Source organism: Anabas testudineus, chromosome 22, assembly GCF_900324465.2.
Source record: "Anabas testudineus chromosome 22, fAnaTes1.2, whole genome shotgun sequence".
Lineage (NCBI taxonomy): Eukaryota > Metazoa > Chordata > Actinopteri > Anabantiformes > Anabantidae > Anabas > Anabas testudineus.
Genome location: NC_046630.1, coordinates 17,412,429 through 17,428,251, shown reverse-complemented (window position 1 = coordinate 17,428,251; position 15,823 = coordinate 17,412,429). Strand labels below are relative to the sequence as shown.

The 15,823-nt window shown below is 41.7% G+C and overlaps 2 protein-coding genes across 3 annotated transcripts; both read right to left on the bottom strand.

The window, feature by feature from the left end:
* Positions 1–232: 232 nt before the first annotated feature.
* On the bottom strand, positions 233–7,586 carry tmc2a (transmembrane channel-like 2a). Of its 2 annotated transcripts, XM_026340089.1 has the most exons (20): positions 7,512–7,548; positions 6,934–6,976; positions 6,554–6,804; positions 6,379–6,499; positions 6,036–6,279; positions 5,869–5,950; positions 5,678–5,784; positions 5,479–5,577; positions 5,060–5,202; positions 4,676–4,823; positions 4,272–4,460; positions 4,004–4,183; positions 3,633–3,791; positions 3,271–3,399; positions 2,870–2,937; positions 2,096–2,335; positions 1,877–2,002; positions 1,621–1,699; positions 1,065–1,202; positions 714–914 (listed from the first exon to the last, which is right to left on the bottom strand). In XM_026340089.1, exons 1-20 carry the CDS (start codon positions 7,546–7,548, stop codon positions 714–716), a joined length of 2,784 nt encoding a protein of 927 aa, XP_026195874.1. The 2 variants fall into 2 exon arrangements, with proteins under 2 accessions (XP_026195873.1, XP_026195874.1); XM_026340088.1 differs by having other exon boundaries at positions 233–928; positions 1,082–1,202; positions 6,379–6,832; positions 6,938–6,976; positions 7,512–7,586.
* A 2,698-nt stretch (positions 7,587–10,284) lies between these two features.
* zfand5b (zinc finger, AN1-type domain 5b) lies at positions 10,285–15,823 on the bottom strand. The gene is made up of 6 exons (XM_026340283.1): positions 15,613–15,823; positions 13,034–13,218; positions 12,768–12,909; positions 12,338–12,441; positions 12,042–12,170; positions 10,285–11,847 (listed from the first exon to the last, which is right to left on the bottom strand). Exons 2-6 carry the CDS (start codon positions 13,188–13,190, stop codon positions 11,699–11,701), a joined length of 681 nt encoding a protein of 226 aa, XP_026196068.1. The 5' UTR covers positions 13,191–13,218; positions 15,613–15,823; the 3' UTR covers positions 10,285–11,698.

The following is a 15,823-nucleotide window of genomic DNA, read 5'->3' as shown; positions in this document are numbered from 1 at the left end:
TTTTAGAAGAATAAACAAACACACAACATGACTCTTTTCACACATTCTCTTTTATTTGTATTAAAATGAATAGACTTTTAGAACACCCCTTAAACTTTATTGCAAAGTCAGATTCAAACTACAAAGTTAGTGTCAGAGAGAAAGCAAACAGGCACAGATGTACTGAAAATCAGTAACTGGAAATCTTTTACCTTAAGAACAAACTGAGCAGTGGATGGCTGTAGTAGTGAGGCCAATATCCTTAAAATCCCTATAACAGCATTAAAATATGCATTACATTTTTAATGTACTGACATTAAATTAAATATATCCAACACGACCTTTTAGATTGTGGTGGCTGTCACATCAGATCTGTGGTCATCAAGCTCTAAACTGATTAAAAAACAATTTGAGCTCCATCAGCGCTGCCCTGCAGCTCTGTGTGGGTTATTACTGGGGTCTTGAAAAGCAGTTTTCAGCCAGAACATTTGGTTCTAGGTGAAGTGTATGTAATGATGTATGAAGACTGTAGGTGTCAGCTCAAGTGAACAAGCCACTATCATACAAAGACACTAGGTTATTAATGATAACCAATGTTTAACTCACACTGAAGTCAATGTCGGTGAGTAGATATGAAGACCCAATAAGACCTAATCAGTGTCTCCAGCTGTGAAATGAACAGAACCAGTCTGGGTGATGGACACATCCTGCAGGAATGTCATTTGCACAAAATGTTATCTTGGGGGGGGCCCTCTCCCACGGCCTCGGCCCTGTCCAGCACCTGGACCCGGCATCGTTCCAGGTCCTCTTGGCCCTGGTTGCCGGTTCACTGGCCCACGAGCATTAGGATTGGGTGATGCCAGAGTCACGTCTCTCTCCAGGTTAACGCTTTTAGCAGCTGATCCTGGTTTCATCTTAGCTGACTTCGTTTCCTGCTCTGGCTTTTTTTCTGTTTAGAGAGAAACAGTCAGTTTCAAAAGTTGAACCTCTGAATAATTTATTTATGTTTTTTCACATTATGGTATGGAGGGAACTAGGAAGAAAGAAAGAAAGACATTTAACATCGTTAATCTGCAGAGGACAACCATCTGTATTGACTGACCAGGCTCTGGTGGAGGAGCAGGGGGAATAAGGGATTTGTTCGGCAGCAGGTCCTCGAGGTCTTTCATGACCTGATTGGTGCTGTCTGTGTTGTTCCTCCGATTCTTCTCTTCATCCCGGGCCTGAAGAGACACAGAAAAATCTTTGGTGAACATGAAAAACAACGTCAGAGAGATTTAGGAACCAAAACACAAAATCTATGGGAGGCATTAAACAAAATGGTTCATTTGCTTTAAGGAAAAGTCACAAGAAAAGTTTGTTTTTGTTAGCAGATGTCATGAAAAATAAAAAATAGTTTTGAGTAGTCATTTTCCTAGAACGGCTTTACAACACATTAAATGGTGACTTATTTTAAGTTGAGATAAAAATACTCAAATGGAGCTCTGAGGACTAAGATACTGTAAAAGCCTCAGAACAAAAAAGAAAAGAGCTGTTAGTATTTTTTTTTCATGATTTGGTGACAGTATGAAAACTACAGACATCACCAGATGTGTGTTGTTTTAAACAGTTACAATACTTTCATCTGCATACTCCACTTACCATCTGCATCTTCTTCTTGAGCTCCATGTTGGAATTTTGGTAGGCCTCAGAGACTGAGTTCAGATAGTAAATGGCCAAACTGTTGAAGAGAGACAACATGGGAAGTTTTACAGTCTTATTAGATCCGTGCAACTTACATTTGTGTAATCACACATTCGTATGTGTGCATTTTTGTGTGTGAATGTGTTTAAGAGTGGTTGACTTGTCAAAACTGACAAGAAGCTAATGTGATCCAGTGAGTTTGTTCCACACTCACACCATGAGCAGTACAGCTGGGATAATGAGGCCCGGGTTGGCTGCGTAGCTGAAGAGTGTCCCCATGAAGGCTGGCAGGTCCAGGTCAATCGTCTCCATGATCACGTCAAACATCTTCTCCTTCCCGCTGCAGACATCAGCATGGTCAGCATGTGTGGGTGTACGTAGCTGCTCATTTCTAACTATGCTCATATGACTTTCTTTCCTCATTTGTTGTTACCTGAAGGGTCCACAGTCAAACGAAGGTGGCAGGGTCATGATGGTGTACACAACCGGTAACAGACTGAGGAACAGGATGAGGAGCAGTAGACCCATGTAGAAATTGTTGGACTTGGAGGCCTTGAAAACTCTCTCGTGGGGGACATTGGTTGCCATCACAGCCCAGCACTGGTAGTACATGGAGCTGAGAAGACGTAGCACGTTGATGCCAACCAGCCCTGGAGCATAAAACGCTCCCATCCTAATGGCATGGCATCATGAGACAAGATCAGACGTGGAGTAACAAATCATTATGTTTTAAAAGTTTCAGAGGTACAGAGGAGGAAGATAAAAGATAATATAATGCAACATTAAATGAACAATTTCCCACCTTAGATTGACATGGCCTACCCTATGAAGCACCATCCCTCATGACTGTTTCATCTCAAATTCACTGTGGTGACGTACAGAGCCGAATTATTAAAAATGTGTCACTGCTCAAATACTTAGTGGCTGGACTGTGTAAGTGTAACATGCTATGATAAGGCGTGTTAAATATAACCAGTGATGGTCATTTCTATTTAAGGTGCTTGTAATTCATACAGACTAGCTTCACTGTAACTTGAAGCCCACACTGGCAACCTCATTGTTATTAACTATTCAGTCAGTGACACCCGGCACTGGATACACACATCCATGCATGTAAACTCTATCACTCTCTCTTACGCACACACACACGCACACACACGCACAGGGACACTGATGGTGACTAAGTGTGTGTAATGTGCACTTGTACCAGATCATCCCTTGATTGAAGACCAAGCCAAGAACGTTACCGCTGATGTCAAACTCTCCATATGAGGGCTAAAAATGAACAGAGACAGTGATAAGTTATATATAACAGATCAATCAAATTCCCTGCTCACTACAATTAGATAATTGTAATGGGTCTGAGCTTAGTTTAGCATGACAGCTTGCAAATATTGCACACAGCATATTAATACATTATTATTTTGACTGGAATGAATTAAAATGAATGAAACACATTAGGCTACGACAATTTACATGTAGTTTGATGTGTGACAACATTAAAGAAACTCTCACACTATAGCAGCATGTAGTCATTCAGCTGTCTGAGATGATAAGCACAGATGTAAATAATAAAATGAATGTATGAACTACAGCCATAAGTCTTACAAATCCAGCCTCCAGGTCCCAGCACCAGCAGTAATTGAGAAAACGGACAATTACAGCTCTGGCAAAGTCTCCAATGAGGATGGTCAGATAGGACACCTGGATGTCAGACACTGTCAGCTTTACAAACTCCTGGAACACGGACAGCACAGAACAAAGTTATACAAATGTATTAATGCCTGAGAGCTGGATAAACAAAAACACAAGCTGTGTACAATAAATAAAATAAGCTTTTCATCATTTTCCATTTTTTAGAAAATGATGTCATAGAAAGTGATGTCATATTGTAATTCATTAAAAATTCACAGTGGATGTATTTCAGTGTTGTATTTCAGTTTAATGACTGTAGAAGAGTTTTTCATTACAATGCCCACGGCAGTCTCCCAGCAGGGTCCTCTGATGACATCAGCAGGATTCATGGGGGGCGGGGTGGCATCTGAGTCATTGACCAGGCGGGAGTAGTTGGCGTAGTACTCCTTCATAGCCCAGATGGAGGCATTTTTAATAGACTGCTCTTCCTCCAGCTAGTAACAACAAAGAAGCCAGTCAGTCAACAGGTTTCAGTTTACTGTCTGCTTGCTCATGTGAACTGATGCAAGCAAGAAGCAGGACAATTCTGGATCTTAGAACTTTACGAATAAATAAGCCTGTTAAGTTCTGCTGAATGTGTCTCAAATGTTCGGTAAGTTACAACCCACAGACAGGAAGTTAGAAAGTTCAACCCCTGCCCCCACACCTTGGTGTTGACCTCGTCGAACAGGGCGAACAGAAACGTGTAGAGGTTTCCCAGGAACAGGGCGAAGATGCGTCCCAGCTGCCACTTGAGTGCAATTCGAGGGTGGTAGTCCTCCAGCTCAGCGATGGTCTCAAACAGAGGAGGACACACCAGGCCCAGCAGAGACATGATGATCTCCAACTGGACCACAACAGTCATAATCAATCATGGGTTGCTGTATCACTGCTGTATCTATCCGACTGATCCGGAAGCATCCAACCAACATTACCTCATTTTTCTCGTACCAGCTGAGGTCGTCCCTGTTGGCGAACTCCTGAGACCTTTTCACCACGAAGTAAATGAGATATCCACTGCCGCCGAGGCAGCAGGTGATCAGGAAGTTAGCCAGAACCCTGAGGAACCTGCGCAGGTGAATGTTCTCGTCCTTCTGGTTCTCCTGCTCGTCCACAATGGACTCCTGTATATGGCAAAAAAAAATACGGCACTGACAGTAAGTAGAGAATCTAATCTGTCATCTGTCATCTGTCAGTGTGAATGTCCTTTCAAACTGCAGAACACTGTCTTTTTATTTCAACTTTAACTTTATTTAATGAAACACTGAAAACATAAATAGAGCAAACACGCGCAATAAACTAACTAACTAATCTGATGCCACATGGTTGCCGTGGTTACCTTGAAGCTGGTGGTGATGGAGGCGTACTTGTTGTCAGCGGTCTCTGCGTTTCCAATGAGATAATCCCAGCTGGTGAACATCTTCCAGGCGAAGGTGAACTCTCCCTCCTCTCCGTCTCCACCACCTACATCAGCATTCTTTGCCATTCTGAAAAACAAAACAAAACAAAATGTCTTCTTTATGAGCATGAAGCCAGTCAAGACCTGTCCATTATTTAAAGGAACCTCAAATTTGCATCACTAAAGGTTTCCCATATCCACAGTTACTTTATATTGATGTTACACTCTCTATAAGTTATAACTCATGCCTTTGTGCCCAACTCATATTATTCCATTGACTAAAACTGGAGCTTGATGATATTCATCACACCGCTGCAGACTCACGTGCGGATCACAACCATCAGACTGTAGCCGAAGGTGCCGATCCCGACCATGAGGTAGGACAGAGGCAGCCTGAACTTCAGCAGGCCGATGGTCCTCTGGTTGTTGTAATATCCATAGAACAGGACTGAATATTTGCAGTATCCCTGGAAAAAGAAGAGAAGTGAATACATGTATTTTTCTTTGGCTTTAGTTCTCTCCTTTAACGTCTTGTAGTTTTATTACATCGAAAGCAAACAGCTGAATATGTTGAATTTTAAAGATCTGAAATTTTCTTTTTCATTGAAGTTGTCAATGATGTAGGATGAGTGTGATAATCTGATTCTTTTCATTGTGTGAACTGGTTTTCTTTGTGTTTCCAGGCCCAATGAGGTTTAGAAAAAATATCTTATAGCATCATCTTTATTCTGGATCAGAATCACATTGAAATCCATGAGGACAGAGTAGTCCATGGCAGTGTCCTGCTCTGATCTGGGCACGGTCTTCCTGGGGAGAGATCCGTAGGGAAGGCCCATAAGAACCTGGAAACAAAGACATGAATTATTGAACAGTTTCCTGCCATTCTTTGTTTCGATGTTCACTTACACTTATTTATTAATACTTTTAATGCAGAATCTTCACCTCAGGTATGACCACCAGTCCAAAAGTTAAACCAAAAAGAACCAGGTTCATGCCATACATCCAGCGCAGGAAGATAAAGTAAGACGCCACAGAGGATCCAAAGTGACCTGAGGACGTTGAGATGTTCCATTTATGTTTCAACATAGTCTCTGTCCAGCTGAACACAGTCGCATGCTGGAAACAACACTTACTTTCCACCTCTTTGATCCTACTCTCCCAGGGGATACAGGCTGTTCGGAAGTTCTCAAAATCCCTTTGAAACTTGATCCATTTCTGAGAATACAGAAGTAGAGGTTATGAAAGAGACAGAAACAGAAACTGGGAAAAGCATAAGAAACCTAGAACTTCTGTGCCCAACCTTCGTCATCATCACTTTGTAGGCGTACCACTTCCTGCCTTTCCCTTTTCCCAAAGCGCCTTCAAATTTATCCACAAATTCTTGCGCCTCTTTGAGAAGAGTGAGCCTGCGCTTCATCCTCCACGGCTTGTTCCGGATGTTGGCGATCAGCTTCTTCTTCTCCTCCACCTCCTCCATCAGCCGGGCCATCTCGCCCTCCGACATGGATTCCACCTCATCGGAGTCTGAGCCGGAGTCGGAGGAACTGGAGGAGGGAAGGCACAGAAGGGTGCAGAAAGAGATGGGGAGAGGTTCAGGAGAACATCAGAGCAGAGAAGGCAATACTAGCTACCACTCGACCTACCTGTCATCCTTCTTCTTCTTCTTCTTCCCCTTGTCATCGTCCTTGTCTTTCCCCTTGTCCTTTCCTTTGTTGTCACCCTTCTTCCCCTTCTTGTCCTCCTCCTCCTTCTCTCCTTTCTTTCCTCCTCCCTTCTTTCCTCTCTTTCCTTTCCCTGCGTCGCTGTCCTCCTCATCACTGTCCTGGACCTTGCCTCCTTTCTTCTTACTGGCTGCGCCTCCTCGTTTCCTCTTGGGAGCCTCATCCTCGCTCTCGTCCTCATCATCATCATCATCATCATCACCACCCCGGCGTTTCTTGGTGGGCTTCTTTTTGTTTGCTCCCCTACGTCCCCTAGGAGCTTCATCTTCATCCTCGTCATCTTCGTCCTCACTGGCTTTTTTCCCTCTGCCTCTTGCCCTTGCACCCCCCCTTCCAGCTGCCTTTCTCCTATTTGTCCTCCTTTGGGTGGCCCCATCTATGTTAACAGAAAATATTACATTTAGTATACACAAGTAATACAGTAGTTTAGAGTAGACTTTTTATTTTTTTAGATTAGGTGCATGTTGTTTCATTCACTTACCATCACTGTCGCTCACATCCCCGTCTATATCTATGCCAACTGAAGAGGGAAAACACTTTTTACTGTATTTTACAGACCAGGATATTTTGGACATGCAGTAAGTGAAGTTTGGTCTATAAATGCATTCAGAAGGTTTTACATAGACAGCAGCGGAAAAAGTGAAGTTAATATGTAGTTGATGAGTTTTCTTTCACATTTACAAAGACCTCAGTGTTTGGTGGCTCTTAGAATGACTTATGACAGCTTGGTTTGTCCGACAAGCAGCTTTTTAATAAGACGTGTTAGAGTTTCCACTGGAGGGTCAATAAATGAAGATCTGTCAGTTGATCCCACACAATGATTCATTTTTCATGGCCACAATTTCTCCACTAATTTTGCTCATGACCAAATAATTGAAAACCCATGATATTCCCTTCTGGGTGGTGTGTTTAGAACTAATTGTCATATACACTGTTTGTATATTAGTTTTCCTCAGAAACCCTGTCTGCAGCAAACACCTCCAGACTCTATATAACTTCCATCATTATGCAAAACAAGAAAAAAGAACAGCTCAGACATCTAATCATGAACTCACCTTCACTCATCGCAGCCACATCGCTTTTTCTTGGCATGATAAAAAGTGATAAGCGTCTGTCCTCTGTGTCCTCTGCAGTGTTTCACCTGTCTCGGGTATCTACAAGCGCCGTCACTATGACGACTGCGGCATGTGACCTGCTCTCAACAGGTGCTCTTGCAGAGATGCAGCAAATTGGGAAAACCAAGCAGACATGCTAATTCACTGGGACATTCATATTTTATTATTTCCATATTAGGTGACATATACAGCTGTGTGTCAAACCAGTGAGTCCTGTACCATAAGACTGATTCTTAGAAGTAGAACAGTATTTATTGTGGCTCTTATGCTTTTAGCTGCTTTAATTCTGCTTTCTTTCTAAGTGACCAAATTACCACATTATGTTAAGTACCTAGACGCACTGGAGACCACACACACACACACACAAGATCAGACACCCTTAAGATTTAATGAAGGTGTAGGTTTCTGTGTGCAAGGCTCATTAAACAAGCAGTAAATACCTTGAGATGACCTTGAGATGATGCAGCAGTATTGTTTTTTTTTTTTTTTATAGATACACAGCAGGTTAGAGAGTCAACCTGCACAAAGAGTGACAGCAGTTACCTGTGAGTGCAGAGCGGGAAACGAGACAGAGCCTCATTAAACTGTACAACTCATTTTTCATCTGCACAGTCCTACAGTTTGTTTCAGTGAGCCACAGCATTACATCCACTGTGTGGTCTCAATTTAAAATAGGAAAATTATGATCCAGTCACTGAAAACGATAAACTGCTATTGAATGAATGAACATGAATAAATAGTTGAGCAATTATTGTTAATATTTTTTAATAGATATGAGTGAAAACAGTATTAAATTGATGATACATTAATGCTCAGCAGACTTTCCCTCAGAGTACTCTTCAACACCCAGGAAGGTCGTTCTGTTTCTAATTCAATATTTTATGACTGATCATCATGAAATATTTATACACAAATAGATGTTAATGGATCAGGTCATGACAGTGTAATACGTACTAGTAACAGTAATACTGTCGTAATCAGGTCATAATTATAATACAGCAAGAAACATTATGTTATTATGTTAAACATTGGTGATTATTATACAGTGATTATTTATAGTGTTGACTTACTTTTTTTTTACAATTTTCTTAAAGGGTTTCATACTTTAACACAAACTGCACCATACATTTAAGAAATCCCCATTTATTTTTATGTTTGACTTAAGTGGAGTTAAATAGGACTGAATACTGTAGCTGTTCTGCCACCTAGTGGTTGTTCACCAGCAAAACTGTGGAATAAAAACCCCATGGATGTGCACTAACACACAACTACCACCCCACAGAAGTTTATTACTAACTACATGAGCTGTTTTACACATAAATAGAAAGTGTATTGAATGTATCTATTCTTTACACAACTTAAAACAGATACACAAGAACAGCATTATAAATTATTTCTGTTCATCCTTATCAGAAAGTTATTGTTAACTTTTGAGTTCATATTTCATTTACTTTGAGAACCGTTGGCACATTTTCTATTCTGTGTATAAACAGTCACACAGTGACACACTGTTTTTTGATGTTTTAGAATTTAAACCTTCGTAATCTAGTTTTGACTTCTTGGGAATATAGTTAACAGACTAGTATGTGTGCTGCTCAGCCTTTTGTTGCGTCTACTATAAACCGACCTTGAGTTAGGGTGTGTGCAGTCAGATTATTTGATGATCCATTTCTACTAAGGTGGGAGGAACAGAAATGTTTCTGACAACATGTGCTCCTGGTGCTGATGAATGAGCACGGTGCACATGTGCATCACTAGACGCAGTCCTAATGGTGAGGCAGAGGAGTGGGTGTCATATTGTGACCTGAGGCCACACTCGCTGCAGCAGATCAGATCGCCCCTGCGGAGAGATGAGTCACACGAAAACGCTGAGCTGTGGCTGATGAAGCGACAAACATCGGACTGTGAGTCTCACTGCCACTTCTGGCACTAGTTCCAGAGCTATTGTAGACTGGTCTGTGCTGCTACACCAGTCTTACTGGTGTTCTTAATGTGACTTATGTAGTTTCACAAGAATTAAGACTGACCGGCAGGTAACTGTTGATCTAGTTACATAGATATTTTCTATTGGAGCGAATACAGAGGAAAAGACAAAAAAACATTTTCACTGCATGAGTTTCCTGCAGCGCAGTTGTGGGTGACAGCTCCAGATGTTTGGGTCCTTTTGTATGTTCCCTAAAAAAAAAAAAAAATCAGCTTCATTTTTGCCAATATAATCAACACTACAGCCAGGACACTTCAAGTCACACACAGCAGAACTTTGAACTGTTCAGGTGTAGAAAAGGAAAGCTCTGCAGAAACTGCAAATCTCTTAGTGTTCTTTCTATTAATACACTGAAACCACACACACACACTTTTATATGACAGGGTGAGGACACTCATTGACATAATTCATTCCTTAGCCCCCTACTGTCATGTAGGTCATGTTAATTTACTCCTTTTCAATTTATCACATGTACTGCCTCACCCTAAACTTTACCCTAATCCTAAGACCTAGTCTTAAGCCTTCTCATTGTAAGAAGAGGCTAAAATGTCCTTAGTAAAATGGGTAAAAATTCATGCTGGTGCGCACAATCTCTCACACTCACACACATTAAATATAACTAAATACACAATTGTTCACATTTCCTCTTCTTTTTTTTCTTTTTATAAAGTAGGTCCATACAGACGAGGACACTTTGTGTGGAAGACGATGGACGGTGCAAATGAAGGCTCTTGATGTCATATTTGTGAAGATAATTTATTTACATCATACAATTTATTCTGTATTATTGGAAGATTACGCACACTGCAGTATATAAATAAAGATGTTTGTACAAACTCGCATAACTAAAGGGTAAAAAAAAAAAAAAAAAAACCAAACAAACAAAATCACACAGTTTAAGCAGCCAGACCAAAAATCATCATAACAGAAAATTGTTAATAACCTACAACCACAGGACTCACTAAGTCACCGCAGCACACAACCACTTAGCCTCATATGATAATCGCACGCCAGCCGTCCACACCTACTCCCACAAACACGTGTGTTTGATACACAGTATGCAACAAGTCCAACACTCCCAACACTGTGAATTCATCAGCTCACATTAAAAAAATTGAAGAAAACATTCAATACTGAAGTAAAAGATGAAAATATTAGTGGAGCTAAACCCTTTCAAAAGGCAAAAATTAATACAAGTGCAGGCTACTTGTCATACAACGATCACACGCAAACACTCAGCAATTTTGTTGGAAAAAAAAAAAGGAAACAAACAGAGTGTAGTGACATCTATGATCATGTGACGTCAGTGGATGGTTTTAATGACCTGAAACGCAGAAAGTACGTGTTTTGCCCTCCAGATCCTGGACACAGCAGATCACAGCATTCGGCCCAAGATCAAACTACACTGTGTTGATACTGTGCCACACACACAGCAGGAGGGAAGGAACATAAGCCAGCAAGAAAAGGCTCGCAACAAAGTCTCTCTTTTAGCAGTATGTCTGAGCTGTGTGTCGCAGAGTGGACGAGATTCCAGCGGCACATTAGCGTTCCAGGTTGATGGAGACCTGCCGAGACGTGAAGTCTGACAATTTGGGAAGGTTTCACTGACCACACAGAGTTAAGTGGAGGCCAAAAAAAAAAAAAAAAAAAACCATATCCATTTTGCTACTCAAGCCAGCAGAGAGCAAGCACGGCGGAGGTGGCGCCGTCGGCCAACAGCAGTAACAGTCTGAGAGTCCAAACAGGCCCCGAGAGTCAGAGATCTTTCCAAGCTGAGTTGAAGTGATCTCAGGAGGATCACGAAATAGACTGGGCAGCCATCAACAGCATTTTCTAAAACAGCAATGACTTTTTTTTTTTCTTCAGTAGTCACCCTCACTCAGTTAATAACCCCTCCCCTCCCTCGGTCGACCTCACATACACAGTTTGTTCAACACAGAACCCTCCAAACGTGTTCATGTCACACCCAAACAAGAACAGAGCTGAAAATACACAGGAACTTTCATGCACTGGGGAAAAATGTCCTGAATGTGTAACAAACCAGAAAAGAAAAACAGATCCTTCAGAAAGAAGGTTGGGCTCAAGTCTAGGTTGTTTTAAAGCCGACCGCTCACGGTTCTCAAAGTCAAACACAGAATCCTCTTCATATTCTCTGGATCTTGTCAGCAACCACCACGGGGTTCTCTTTGCGAATCTTAGCAGCAGCTTCAGCTTTGTAGTCGTATGGACAGTTGTGCTTATCGGAGTAACGGTGGAGTCCACAGAACAGGTTCCCACAGCGGCAATCAAAACCTGGAATTTAACAGCAGAAGACAGACTTGGTCAAATCGATGCTCACAAAGACAAAGCATTCTGCACTTCGACGTTTGACAAAATAATAAATATCTAAGTGGCTGATATGATAGAAAGACAGAAGCATTCTATTGTCCAGCCACTGTAATAAACACTGACTTTTTAATGATCAGAAATCAAGTGTCAGTTCTTACCTGTAAGTCCGACCTTTTTACGGCACATAAAGCAGCGGTTCTTCTTGGGTTTTGGGGGTTCTGGGGTTTTGGACTCCTTACTGCCAGCAGTGGAGAGATGGGAGGCTGAGATTGTGGGCTGACTCACCACTGGACACATGAGAGAAACACTTATATCAGTAAATTGTCTCTTGCTACATAGAGGACTTGCAATACCTTTGAACAGGAACAGTAGGAAAACAGGCAGGAAGGTGCTCTGTATTATATTCCATAAGGTAACTGTGCCCTGCAATAATCTCCTTTTTTTTTTTACCCACCTGGCTCTGTGATCTCTACTTTACTCCCCGATGCTTCTTGCTCCTCACAGGACAAACTCATCTCAGTCATCTGTTGTGTTACAGAAATGGCCGTTAAAACCCCGCTGTGAAGAACAAAACAGGACGTAATTAAATTAAAAAGCAGATTACACATCAGTAAATTTATTTTGTGGCAAAATTTGTCATACATCTAAACAGTCTCATATTTGGAAGAGTTTAATGGTGCCTCCAAGTGCAACTGTGTTTATGAGAACATGTGAGTAACACATTAGGCGGTGTTCATGTCACAAAATCTGACGTGTTAGTAGAGATGAATCACAAGTGAAAGTTGCCAGACCAGCAACAGTGCACTCACAAACTAAACATTTTAAATGGCATGCACAGTATTTCTTTGAGGGGCGTTTTCTACAACTTTAGTGGATCCCCTTACCTGAGAGCCTCAGTGGCTTCAGCAGAGGCAGCGGCCTCAGCTGCCACCTCTGCAGCAGCGACGGCAGCAGCTGCAGCATTATTCAAGGTAGCCTCTAACCTTTGGATGGCAGAAGCCTCAGCTGTGGAGCCACTGCTGTTGCCTGAGGGAGAACATTTCAGCACATTAAAGTCGGACACTAGGAACAAAGGCAGTGCAGCTATACAGAGGTTGAGAGTTTCTTTCCTGTGCACACAAAAAAAACTGATCAGCACAGCAGGTCTTACCCACAGCACTCAAAGACCCGACTCCTCCATTGTTCTGTCTTGACAGGTGCTCCTTGTGGCACACTGAGCACATGCCATTAGTCCTAGGGTTGCCGTAGAAACCACAGCCAGTGGCACAGAGCATAGGAGCTGGGCTCTGATTGGTCTCTTGGGCCATAGTGATGCCTACTGCCTGTTGAATGGACCTACAGATACAAAGATACAGTAGACTGATGAGTGTTTGTCCTGGTGCAAACACAAGACAGGAAATCAGACCTAAGGAGATAATCTCCAGGATTAAGTAGCATTGCTGAGTGGGACCAAAAACAAAGACAAATCTACCTCAGGAGGCCACTAAACAGACAAACGGAAAAAAGTCAACATGATTTTCAGTTGTTTAAAAACTATGACGAACCACAGTTTGAAGATTAACAATAATCAACTGGTCAAATCTGAGCATCTGTATAATCTGGAACTTGGGGTACTGTGATGTTGTGATTCAATTAATCACACCAAGAGATATCAATATCCAAGTAAAGGTTCAGCTGATTATCACAAATTGTCATGAACAGATGCCCATACATTACTTAATCTTGTTCAGCTGCTGAATTACTCACTAATTATCGCTGACAAATCACATCCTCCAGTCAGTCAATCAGTAGCCACAGTTAAAAGGCCCGTATCTTCCTACTGTATTTGGGTTACCACACACGACAGACTGTTTGATTATTTTTGTTCTGCTGCTATTGTTTAGTTAAGTTTAACATGTGTTGTACAATGTTATAATATTCATTAGATTCAGGTCTGTAAAAAGATTTTGTTTTGTTATCAGTGCCTCTATCCAGTCCCCACATTACAAAAACAATGAGTTTGGTCGACACTGCAGATTTATTACACTTTAGTCTAACCGAAAAAAATGTATTAGCCATCTCCTTTAGCCAAGTAAACATAACCCTGCACTTGCCTCATAAAAACAAACTTGAGGATATTATGGGAAGGTAAAGTGTATTTACAGTCATTGATAAATGATGGAGGAACAAAAAAGGTCATCATGCACATGATTACAGGTTCCAGTACAATTGCATCAGATTCTCCCTCCTCTGGTGTGAACAGTCATCTCTACACCTTGTCTGTCTGCAGTGCTCCATGCAGCTCCAGGCTCACATGGACTTGTGTCTAATGGCTTTCCTCTTTCACAGGAGTGCAATGTGACAGTCATCTCAAAGCCACATGCCCACACACACTCATGAGTTCCCTCGTTACAGTAAGACTGTGAACATATCTATTTTTAGATAACCTCGAGAGTCCTGTAAGCAGCGTTGATATCATGCCAAGATGTGCATCTTCGTCAGCACAGGTTTCCCTTCCAAGATATCACCAGCTTCCCCACTCGTAGGAGACAGCGTTATCAAGACAGACAAATCCCAGAGTCATTGGCTACGAATCTAATCTAAAGCAATTCTGACATGGGCAAAACATTTGGCACCACACTTGTAGACTCCAAATACAGAACCTTCATCACCGAGACAAAAGACCAAAAAGCTTAACGATAGTAGCTAGTAGCATGCTAATAACAAACTCGCATGAACAATGACATCCCGAGTTTTGATGGCATGTGTACCACTATTTCTAGTTAGATGTGTTCAATTGAGATGGTTTAACAATCAATATAATGTATCCCAGCTGCAGTCCCCCTGCTGCTTCCTGACAAACACCGGGCCACAGCCGTACCACTTCTGCAAATCCACTGAGTCATGCTAGCAAGCTAGCGGCTACTACAGACGTCGTTCTCTCAAACACTAGCGTTACTATATTAAGTTAGCTGATACAGCACGGTTTACATTTCAGCTAATTCTCATTAAAAGACACACTTATAATTTGGTTTAATGCTTTGTGCTTAACCCCAGTTGTACGACTACCGTGTGAACAGACTCTTGTGATTTCACTAATGATAGCATGCTAAAGGTTAGCTGAAACTGAAAATTGTTAGCCGTGTTGTCGCCTTTTGCTTTGTGTGTCCTTTGTTTTTGTTCCCAACCTTGATGAGTAGCGCATCTTGGCGAGAACTTATAACAAACTGCCTTCATGGATTTGACAATGGACAAGTTCGGAAATTAAAACTGCTAAGCAGACACATTAAATTAAAGTAAAATCGTAATATAGCCGAGATTCAGTTAACTTCAGCAAGTTCTACTGTTGCTGGTGGCGATGCTAACAGATTAACGTTAGCCACGTTAAACGGGTATTGTCTTTACTTTTAGCTAACGCCAGAGCGGTGTTGGAAAAACTCTTTACGGGTGGGCCATTTAGTAAGTAACCCAACATACTAAGGGTCTGTTTAATTTCACTTACAATTTCACAGTTATGTCTATAAGAAAAAGTTTGTAGCGACACGTGTTAAACATTTCTCTAATCCCAGTTAAGTTAGCCGAATAACTCAATTACACATCACCCTCGATGGTAATCACCATTTGCTAAGGCGAGACTTCGAGATTGCCTGAACACTAGCATTAACCCTACTGTCTAACTCTTCACTTCAAAAACTTTCGAAAAAACCTTATGAACCCTGGCCGTGGTTTAGCGTTAACTATGTGACTTACCTTCTGTGACGGAAAAACGCTTTTATATTGTCTTGAAACTTGCTGGATGGACGAAACTAAGCTAACCTTGGAGCTACGTTACCAAGGCCAACAGATCAGCCGTCGTGAGTGAGTTCTTTTTGGGCTTCTCACACAGACGGAGGCTTCACTCCACCCGGGAGCACCACTGCTACTACCACTACTGCTGCTGCTGCTGCTGCTGCTTCGCTAA